The 11,684-nt window shown below is 43.2% G+C and overlaps 1 protein-coding gene across 4 annotated transcripts in view; it reads right to left on the reverse strand.

The window, feature by feature from the left end:
• Znf207 (zinc finger protein 207) overlaps positions 1–6,499 on the reverse strand; it is a 19,774-nt gene extending 13,275 nt beyond the window's left edge. For 3 of the 4 annotated variants that reach the window (XM_008848175.2, XM_008848176.2, XM_008848173.3), the window contains exons 1-2: positions 6,304–6,498; positions 4,232–4,358 (exon numbers count right to left, since the gene is read on the reverse strand). In XM_008848175.2, the coding sequence (XP_008846397.1) occupies positions 4,232–4,358; positions 6,304–6,344 (168 nt within the window). In that variant the 5' untranslated portion in view covers positions 6,345–6,498. Of the gene's footprint in view, positions 1–4,231; positions 4,359–6,303 lie in introns of all 4 variants that reach the window. The other variant, XM_029553558.1, reaches the window with a different exon arrangement.
• Between the last annotated feature and the right edge of the window lie 5,185 nt (positions 6,500–11,684).

The following is an 11,684-nucleotide window of genomic DNA, read 5'->3' on the forward strand; positions in this document are numbered from 1 at the left end:
ATCTCTATGTGTCTGAGGCCAGACTGGTCTATGTAGCAAGTTCAGGACAGCTGGGGCTACAGGAGAGACCCAGTCTCAAAAAGACCAAAAAAAAAAAAAAAAAAATTTAAGCCCCAAGTAAAACCACATAAACAATTTTTTGTTTGGTTTTGTTTTTGAGACCAAGCTGGCCTGGAATTTGCTATGGAGACCAGGCTGGCCTCAATTTTACAGAGATCCACACCCAGCTCCACATATATAGCTCTACCCAAATCAGCAAATCTGATTCGTTTCAAGTCTCAAGATTAGTAACTAATTTTGTGTCAGTACTTGGGATCTAACCCAGGCTACCACTAAACTATACCCTTACTTAGACACCACCTTATATTAAAACAAACTAGAGGACAGAGTTAGCTTAAAGATAGAGCACTTGTCCAGCAAATTCAAGATCCTGGGTTAAATCCTGGGCGGGGGGGCATGGTGGTGCACACATTTAGACCCAACAGGCAGATCTTTATGGCTTCCAGTCTTTTGAGTGCCGGTCTGTTCTACATAGGATCACATAGTGAGACCTTGGCTGGAAAATAAATAAAATTTTAAAATTGTTTCTCAACGAAATGCTTTCCAGCTGACCCCCACTTTGGTGCTTTGAGTCAGGGTCTTACTATGTGGCACTGGCTAGCCTGACAAGAGATCAGTCTGCCTTTCCCTCCAGAGTGCTGGGATTAAAGGTACAGCCACCAAGCCAGGACTGCCTCCATTCTATTTCTCTGCAGTTCAGTCATCCTGGAGACTCTGGCTTCAATCAGATCACCAAAAAATAAAGTGCATCTACTTCTTACTTCTCTTCAAAGAACCCTAATCAAGCTTTCAGCATTTTTCTAAGAACATGCTGCTCAGCAGCTGACTCACGACCTTCACTGGGATTAATTCAATCTCAGTCCTCTGCTTTACCTCACCACCAGCATTTGACCCAAAGAACACAATCCTTAGAAATATTGATTGACCTCTTAGTTTCCCCGTGTGGTGCCTTTTTTATCCCCATCATACTATAAAACAAAGTACATCTACATCTATTATCTGGACTTACACTAGCAATCTTTATACTGTATTCTCTCCCAAACTTCTTTCTCAAGCCCCAACTTCCCTGAACTCCAGATTTGCATATCCAATTACTTGTGTAACATCTAGATACTCAATAGAGTTTCTCCAAGTTAACACAAAGCAGGCATGGTGTTGCATGCACATAACACCAGCACTCAGGATGATGAGTGCAGTGTAACTGTGTCAAAAGCTGGCCCAGGATACAAAGACCCGTCTCAAAAACAAAATCAACCCCCTAAACACACAGAAAAAAACTACTTTTTGGTCCTTATCCCTAAGTCTTTTCTTCTTACAGTCTTACACACTTCAGTACATTCCAAGTTTTTGGATTTTTTTCAACGTATTATTATCTATCTTTGTGGGATAGGGATAGTCATGTCACAACTCAAACCTGTTCAGAGGTAAACCTGTGGGAGTTGGTTCTCGTCTATCATGTGGGTTTCAGGGATGGAACCCAGCTATAAGGCTCAGATGCAGGTACCTTTATCCACTGAGTGATACCCGCAGCCTTAAGTCACTATTCATTGCTCAGAACACCTGGAGATCATCCTTAACTTCCCACTTTTTCCTCATATTCCACATCTAATTTACCAGCAAATTTTACTCAGACATCACCACCTAGTCTTATGCTCCAAGTGTTCCCAAGTGGTTTTAAAGCACTCAACAGTCCAGTTCTCCAATCAGAATCATCTTTTTAAAAAGTATGGAGTAGGCGCTGGAGAGATGGCTCAGTGGTTAAGAGCACTGACTGCTCTTGCAGAGAACTCAAGTTCAATTCCCAAGACCCACATGGTGGCTACAAACCGTCCTTAACTCCAGTTCCCGGGGAATTCAAAGCCCTCTTTTGACCTCCAAGGCAATGCTCAACACGGGTATACTCACATACATGCAGGCAATACACATACACATAAAATAATAAGATTAAAAAAAAAAAAAAAAAGGCCAGGTGTGGTGGCACACGCCTTTAATCTCAGCACTCAGGAGGCAGAGGCAGGTAGATCTCTGTGAGTTTGAGGCCAGCCCGGTCTCCATGGTGAATCTAGGACGGCTGGGGCTAAAGGGAGACCCTGCCTCAAAAAAAAAAAAAAAAAAAAAAAAAAAAGATGAGGCTGGAGATGGAGCTCAGAAGTAGAGCACATGCCTAGGATATGCAAAGACCATGGTAGAGAACATAGCACCCCTACATAAAAGACAAAGAATATGCTTTTAGTCAGATCCATTTCATTCAGAACTAAGAAACAAAGTACTGCCCTTATACTCAAAGATGATGATGTTGATTGAGGGCCTTTCATTTACTATTCCCTGGAAATTATTCACTTCCTTTCAGAAATCTCAGCTATTACTTTCCTGTTCTCATTTTTTTTTTTTGGGGGGGGGTCTTTTTGAGACAGGGTCTCCCTGTAGTCCCAGCTGGCCTGACACTCGCTATGTAGGCTATCCTCCTGCCTCCCCAGTGCTGGGACTAAAGGCATGCACCACCAAGCCCAGCCCTTGGTCTCATTTTTTTTTAAAACATTTTTAAAAATTTTATTATTTTCATTTTATGTGTGTCCATGTATTGCCTGCATGTAGGTAAGTGCACCTGTGTTGTGCAATGCCCATGGAGGTCAGAAGAGGCTGTCAGATCCCCTAGGACTGGAGTTATGGACACTTAGCTGCCATGTGGGTGCTGGGATTCGAACCCAGGTCTTCTTCAGCAAGAACAACCAGTGTTCCTAACTGGTGAGCAATCTCTCCAGCACAGTCTCACTTCTTATCTGGGAGTTCTCCCTGTAAGCCCTACCTATTTTCATTCTCTATCATTTATCATCATGAGACAAACTATGGAATTTTCTTTCACAATATAAATCTAGACTCCACAGTAGCTGTAATACCCAGTATTTAAAACAAGTGTACAGTATAGTGCCATTCCACAAGAATTTTCTGTGACTGAAGGAAATGTTCTTTACCCTATCAATAGTCATCCACTGGCCACATGTGTTAACTAAGCACTGGAAACATGGCTATGATGTGCCTGGAAAACTTTATTCTTGATTTATTTAATCTTTATTAAATACATGAAACTATAGGAGCAACTACAGTGAACAGCTATAGGTTTAATACTTAGTTGGCTCTCAAATACTGGGTTTTGTAGTTCTTTAGTTTTAAGACAAGTTTTCACTGAATCCCAGGCCTGTAACTCACGAGCCACCTGCTTTAGATTCCGAAGTGTTGTGATTACAAGCATATGGTACAAAGCACAACTCTCAAATAGTTTACAGCACATACTATGGGCCAGGTAAATGGCTCAATAGGTAAAGGTGCTTGCTGCCAAGCCTGGCAATCAGATGTTGATCCTTGGGACCCACATGATGGTAGAAAGACAAGACTCTTACAAGTTGTCTTGACCCCCAAGCACACATGCATACATAATAAACGTAAAGATATATTAAATCTAAATTGTTATTACAAGAATTCACCAGAATAAAAAGAATCTGTTTTAATAAAAATGTGTTATTTTTTAGTGGGCTGGAGAGATGGTTCAGTGATTAGGAGTACCCTAGCACCCACATAAGATGGGTAACTCCAGTTCCAGGGAGGGATCTGATGCCTCTGGCCTCCTCAAGCACTTACACTCACGTGCACAGATACACAGACACATAATTTAAAATAACAAATCTCAAAACAAATTATTTTTGCAGTACTGGAGATCAATTCAGGGCCACAAACATGCTAGGCAAATGACCTACCACTAAATTACACCCCAGCATTTATATGAATTTGACATTAGATTATAAAAAAGTATAAATTTCAGAGCTTTTATCATCCCACTCTAAGACTGAAGAAATCTAGAAGACAATGAAATACAATGCTGCCAAGAAGGGTGTGGTGGTGCACTCAAGAAACTGAGGCAGGCAGTGCACTCAGGAGGCAGAGGCAGGCAGATCTCTGCGGCTTTCAGGCCACAGACATGGGGGATAGGGCTAGGTATGTAGCTAAGTGACAGTTATGCTGGATTCTACCACAGAAGCACCACCAAAAAAGGAGGAAGGGGGACAGATTTTTTTTTTTTAAAAGCAGATTTGCTATCTTACCTATTGTAATAAACAAAATACAATTGTCAAAAGACAAATTCAAAATTATACACAAGGGGAAGAAAAATCCTTACCTGCATGCAATGAATAGCTAAACCAGGTCCTGTATACAGTTTCTTATGACATATATGACATTTGAAATGCTTTGCCTTTTGGTGCTGAATAAGGATCTTCTCATCATCAAAATCTCTATTACAATACCTGATTAACGTTAAGGTTAAAAAAAAAACACACACACATAACAACTCCACCAGTAATAAAAAACAGTATGTCAAGTATGGCACCCTTGTGTGTTCCTGTCTATCCCAGCTACTTGGGAAGCTAAGGGAAGAGGATGTCGGAACCAGGAGAGTGGAGCAACCTATGGATAGTCCACTCTTTAATTTCAAAACAAAAAGCCTTTCATATGAGAGAATAGCAATAACATTAAAACTGGGGACTTTGGGCTTAGTGTGGGGGTACACACCTTTAACCCCAGCACTTAGGAGGAAGTGACTGGTGTACCTCTGAATTCAAGGACAGTCTGGTCTTGTCTCAGACCAGAACCACCACCCCCCACACACCCCCAAAAAAAACAGAGGTTGGAAGGATGGCTCAGTGGTTAAGAGCAACAGCTGCTCTTGCATAGGACCTGGGTTCGGTTCAAAGCTGGCTAACTCCAGTTCCAGGGTTTGGACCCCCTCTTCTGGCCTCCTCCTATGTGGTGCACGTACATGCAGACAAAACATTCATAGCCATAAAAAATTTTAAGCAAAAGCCGGGCGTGGTGGCGCACACCTTTAATCCCAGCACTCAGGAGGCAGAGGCAGGCAGATCTCTCCGTGAGTTCAAGGCCAGCCTGGTCTACATAGTGGTTCTAGGACAGCTGGGGCTACAGGGAGACCCTGTCTCAAAAAGACCAAAAAAAAAAAATAAAAAATTTTTTTAAGCAAAACAAAACTGGGATTACAGCTTAGTTGGTAGAGTACTGGTTTGGTATTCAACACATCAGGGATTCAATCCCCAGCACTTGGAAAACCAGGTGTGGTGGGGAACCCATTATAATCCCAGCACTTGATAGCTCGTTTGAGTCAAGAAGGTATCAAAATTCAGGAGGGCTACACGAGGCCCAGACTCAAAAAAAAACTAAGGGAAAAAACGGGGAGTTAACACAAAATTAACCTTTTTGTTTAGTATTTCAACATTTCATTGCACAAGGTAAGAATTCCAGGTTAAGTCCCAAAATTTAATCACAATTAAATGAGCCAGGCCTGGTGGATCACCCTGGAAGCTGAGGCAGGAATGTTGGGAGTGCCAGTCCACCTAGATGTAAAGAACGACCTTGTCTCAAAAATGAAAAATTTAAAAAAAAGCAATTAACTTCGTGACAATTCATTTATATGAAGGAGGGATCAAAAATATTAAGAATTCATTAATACTTATATTCTAAGATCAAAGTCAAGGTAAAGAACAGAGTTCAACCAACAATCCATAAAAAAATTTTAAAATTCTCTATGCTGTCAGGAATGCTTACAATACTACGATTGTTTACCTCACTAAAATTTGTGAACATTTTTAGCTATTTATTTGAATAACTCAGGTCTTGAGACGAAATGTTCCCAGATAATAAATAAAATTCAATTTTAACTTAAAGCATGTAAACGGTTCCGTGAAACATACAAAAAGGAGTTTTTCCCAATAAGCCTTTTTTTTTTTTTTTTTTTTTAAAGTCCTGCAAAAAGTTGGGTCATGGACACTAAACTCCACCCAGTTAAGTGAACGCTTCCTGAAGATTAAGTGGGGAGCGCAACACGGAAGCCAGTTTCGCCGGCGCGCGGGGGGCGCCTGAGACGCTCTCCATCCTCCACGGAGTCAATTAGCACTTTACACTAGACTCTAGTCCCTTCGCGGGATCGTCATCAGAACAACAGACACAAGTCCGGTGGGGGTGGGGGTGCACCGGGTGAGGGCTCCAGGCCCACCCTCCCCCAGACAGGCTCCTCCTGAGTCACCCCACCTAACGCCGGAGCCTGCCGGCCTCAGGCCCCCACTCCCGAGACGCCACCCCGGCGCCGCTGGCTCCCGACCAGACCCGACCCAGGCCTCTCCCCCGTCCTCCACGAGCGGCACCCTCGCTTGGCTTCGAATCCAGTCCCACAAAGGATACCAGCACCACGGCTTCAGCTGCTTCTTCTTCTTCCGACCCATCACTGCGCTCTACAGACAGGGTAGAAAGGAAGGAGAAATAAGCCGGGAAAACCAGACGAAGAGCACCCACTTTTCCGACCCAACGGCTACTACCGCGTCCCTCAGGAAACAGACGCAAAATGGCCGACACCCTCGTTCTCGCTCTCCCTTTCGAGCTCCCGTCAGCCAATGCGGCCGCAGTAGGGCCGAGCCCCCCCCCTTTCCAACTCTGGTCACGTGATGCGGGCCTCGACCCTGAGTGGGTGGAGATACGCGGCCGCCATCTTGTCGGGGTTAAATTGGGCGGGATCTGGGCCTGCGCACGTTGACGCCCTCTGGTTGTTTGTGAAAGATCCCGCCACCTTGCTGCTTGGGCAGTCGCTGGAGTCCAAGGGAGAAAGATTATGGGAGTAAATAAAAGATGGGTTACAAATATTGGATAAAAACCGGCCGTGATGACGCACGCCTTTAATTCCAACATTCCAGAAGCAAAGACAGGCGCTTCTGTACAGGTAGACTTGTCTCAAAAAGACCAAAAAATTAAATTAAAAACAGCCGGGCGTGGTGACGCAGGCCTTTAATCGCAGCACTCGGGAGGCAGAGGCAGAGGATCTCTGTGAGTTCAAGGCCAGCCTGGTCTACATAATGAGTTCAGGCCAGCTGGGACCACAGGGAGACCCTGTCTCAAAAACACCAAAAATTTAAATTAAAAAAAAAAAGATGGGTTACAAATAAAGGATAATTGGCAGGTGTGGTGGCACACATCTCTAATCCAGCACTCCAGAGGCAGAGACTGGCAGATCTCTGTGAGTGCAAGGCTGGCCTGGTCTATATAGTGAGTTCCAGGCCAGCCCTAACACAGGGAGACCAAGTCTCATGAAAGACCCCCCCCCCCCAAAAAAAGCATAATTAAAACTGGTCCATTGGTAGATTTTTGTCCTTTCTGTAGTGCTGGTTATGTGTTTGGTGTCAGAAGTCATCGTCCTAGGGATAGTAAACAAGACAGTGTCAACCCTGCAGAAGCAACAGGTTGCAGAACCTTACAGGAAGGCCATCTTAACGCACTTTAGGCGATCACAGAGATGTCCTGAAAGGTCCTGAAGGTTCAACGTGAGCAAGCAAGATAGTGGCATCATGTTAACCAGACAGAAGATGATGTCAGTCTTGCCTGGCACAGAGCCTTGTGACTGTTGTCCCAACACTCTTAGAAGCTGAGTCCAGGAGTTGGAGGTCAGCCTGAGCAACATAGCGAGACCTTGTCTCTGGTTTTAAAAAAATAATGCAGTGTTTGAGGTTTGCACCTGAAAATAATAGGACAGAATCTCAGTAAAAGTGCTGGTGGTAGGAGATAATTCTACAAAGTCTGGCAAAGGTGATCTGTGGAGGTAGCTAAAAAGAGACTAAACAGTTGGATTTCATGCTGAAATATCTTCAAAGCCACAGAAGAGTTTTGAGGACACCTGAATGATAGGCATGCCTGTAGTTCCAGGAGGCTGAGGAAGGAGCCAGAGTTCAGCCTGTTACGGAGAAAGTTGAAAGCCAACCTGGGTTACATAAAACTGTCTCATTGGGGAAAAAAAGCAAATTGGGCATGTGGCTCATGCTTGTAATCTCAGAATTTGGGACGCTAAGGCAGGAAGATTGCCCCTAGCTGTAGGCCAGCCTGAGCTACAATAGTAAGTTCCAGGCCAACTTAGGCAACTATGTGAAGCGCTGTCTCAGGCAAAAGAGAAAAAAGGGAATAATACAAGGAAAAAAAAATGGCAGTGGGGAGTGGTGGTGTACGCCTTTAATCCCAGCACTTGGGAGGCAGAGGCAGGTGGATCCCTGTGAGTTCAAGGCCAGCCTGGTCTACATAGTGAGTTCCAGGACAGCTGGGGCTACAAGGAGACCCTGTCTCAAAAAGACAAAATAAAAGGTTTAGAGTCCTGCACTTGCATTCATGGTCTTAACAATGACCCTTGCCTACTTGCTTAATTATACAAATCACTTAACTTGATCAGACTGCATTTAAACGTTGGCACATAGTAATAGCTAGTAATGTGAATTATGTGTTACTTTTATGGTTTAGGTTTATTTATTTTTTTGATGCACTATCAGAAGATAACCTTGAACTTCTGATCCTCCGGCTTCTACTTCTGGAGAAGGGAGTTCTGGGAAAATCAGCACAGACGGAAAAAAAAAAAAAAAAAAACATTTGTGGCAACTTAGAGTTAGACACTTACAAATAGAAAAGATGGGGAATATAGAGTTAATAACTGAAAGACACAGGATGCAGTTTGCACAAAACTGTGAATATGTAATAAACTATCAATGCTCTAAATGCATGGTTTTGCATTGTATCTCAATAAAGTTATTTTTTTTTAAATAAGGCATAACTCATACCTATAATGTCAACATTTGGGAGGTTGAAGCAGCAGGATTGCCCAGAATTTGAGGCCAGTCTGAGCTACAGTGTGAGAGGGGCACCTTTAATTCCTCCACTCAAGAGGCATGAACAGGGAGTGAGTTTCAGACCAGCCAGAGCAATAGTAAGTCTGTGCAAAAGAGAGAGAATCTGGAAATAGTGCACATGACTGAAATCCCAGGACTCAGAAGACTGAGGCAGAGGGATTGTGAGTTGTGAGGTCAAGATCAACCTGGGCTGCATAGTGAGAACCTATTTCAAAAAAAAAATTTTTTTTTTTTTGAGATAGGGTATCCCTGTAGCCTCAGCTGACTTGAAATTTACTATGTAGGACAGGTTGGCCTCAATCTCACAGATACCTGCCAGCCTCTGCCTCCCAAGTGCTGGGATTAAAGGCATACCCACCCACCTTTGAAAAAAAAAAATTAGGGCTGGAGAGATAGCTCAGCAGTTAAGAACACTGTTCTTGCAGAAGACCAAGGTTTGAATCCCAGCATTCACATGGCAGCTAACAACTGTCCGTAACTCCAGTACCAGGGGATCTGACAGCCTCTTCTGTCCTCCACAGGAATTGGGTGCACTTACCTACATGCAGGCATAACACTGATACACATAAAATAATAAATAAATAAAATATTTTAAAAAATAATTTAGAAGCTGGGCATGGTGGCACACGCCTTTAATCCCAGCACTTGGGAGACAGAGGCAGGCAGATCTCTGTGAGTTCAAGGCCAGTCTGGTCTACAGAGCAAGTTCCAGGCAGCTGGAGCTACAGGGAGACCCTGTCTCAAAAAGACCAAAAAAAAAAAAATTTAGAAAGAAAAAAAAATTTAGAGACCTTTGTTCAGTGGGCATGATGGAGCACGCCTTTAGCCTTTAATCCCAGAACTCAGGAGGCAGAGGCAGGCGAATCTCTGAGAGATCAAGGCCAGCCTGGTCTACTTAGCGAGTTCCAGGCCAGCTTTGGCTACAGGGAGACCCTGTCAGGAAAAAAAAAAATAACCTGCAAATAAAAGGAAGAATATTAGTTTATTTGAATGTCACCAACGCAAAGAAATGATAAATGTCCACACTCACATTTGGCTCAGAATAAAGCTGCTTTACTCCTTTTGAGGTTAGGAGTTGTGTTTCACAGCAACACCCCCTTTTTTTTTCTTTTTTTGGTCTTTTTGAAGCAGGGTATCCCTGTGGCCCCAGCTGTCCTGGAACTCACTATGTAGATCAGGCTGGCCTTGAACTCAACAGAGATCCACCTGCCTCTGCCTCCCAAGTGCTGAGACTACAAGGCTTGGGCTACCACGCCCAGCTAGCAATACCATCTTTATGGGACCTTTTGTTTGTTTTCACTATTTGTATTTTTTTTATTTGTTTCTTTGAGACAGGGTCTCCCTGTAGCCCCTGTTACTCCAGCTGGCCTGGTAGTCACTACGTAGACCAGGCAGGCCTTGAGCTCACAGACATCCACCTGCTTCTGACTCCTAAGTGCTGCAGGTAAAGGCATGCACCTCCGTGCCCGGCTCACTATTTTTTTTGTTTTGTTTTGTTTTTGTGAATTGTGTATCTAAAGATTTTGGACAATTTTCTTTTTATTTTTTTTATAAGATTTGTTAAGTGTGCCTGCATGAGTTTATGTACATTATGTGGATGCAGCTGCCGAAGGAGGTCAGAGAGCAGTGAATCTCCTGAAACTGGTATTACATGTGTTTGTGACCCTGACTGCTGTGGGTGCTGGGAGCTGAACCTGGGCCCTCTGGAAGAGTAGTGAGTCTTCTTAACCATTGGGCCATATCTCCAGCCCCTTTCTTTTGATTTTTTATTTTTGAAAGTGTTTGCTCCTCACCAATTAAAAAAACCAGTATTTGAGCAGTAGCGTGTCACTTACTCTGTATACATTACACACATACATTGAAATGTCACACTGTTTCCAAGAAATATATGTGATTATTATGTGTCAACTTAAAAAAAGAGACTCAGGGTATAGCTTACTGGTAAAGAACTTGCCTACCAGAAATGAGGTTCTGAATTTTTTTCTGGTATTTTTGAGACAGGGTCTTCTTATAACCCCAACTAGCCTGGAACTCTCTATGTACGCCAGGCTAGCCTCAAACTCACAGAGACCTGCCTCTGCCTCCTGAGTGCTGGGATTAAAGGTGTACACCAGCATTTCCAACACTGCAAATAATAATTATATAGAGAGATAAAGACTAAGAGTATTAGTTGATTTTAATCATTACCCAAACAACTTAGAACTCATTAAAACCTGCACCAAAATCTATATATGTACTAATTTTTTTAATTTTTTAAAAAATTTTAAAATTTTATGTGTATGAGTGTTATGCCTGCATATAGGTAAGTGCATCCATGTCATGCAATGCCCGCGGAAGACAGAAGAGGCTGTCCAATCCCCTGGAACTGGAGTTACAGATAGTTGTTAGCTGCCATGTGGATGCTGGGATTTGAACCTGGATCTTCTGCAAGAACAGCCAGTGTTCTTAACTGCTGAGCCATCTCTCCAGCCTCAAATGTATTTATTTTTAATCATTGACAATGGGAATCAACCAAGATGTTCTATATGATGGAATAATATTCAGGAGAGAGAGTCACAACAGCCTGTAATTCCTGTTCCTGGGAATTCGACTCTTTTTTCTGATTTCCTAAGGCTCCTGCAAGTACATGTTACACAGAGACTCACGCATGCACACATAGACATACATAAAAGTAATAAAATACTGCCAGGCATGTGGAATAGGGCTTTAATCCCAGCACTCGGGAGACAGAGGCAGGCAGATCTCTGAGTTCAAGGCCATTCTGGTCTACATAGCAAGTTCCAGGCCAGCTGGGGCTATAGAGAGACCCTGTCTCAAAAAAGACCAAATAATAGTTCCCAGGGACTATGAGCATCGCGCAAAATGTCCTGTAATGGTGGTGGGTCATCTGGCCTCTTGATCAAGGAA

Source organism: Nannospalax galili, unplaced genomic scaffold (assembly GCF_000622305.1).
Source record: "Nannospalax galili isolate Female #2095 unplaced genomic scaffold, S.galili_v1.0 scaffold363, whole genome shotgun sequence".
Lineage (NCBI taxonomy): Eukaryota > Metazoa > Chordata > Mammalia > Rodentia > Spalacidae > Nannospalax > Nannospalax galili.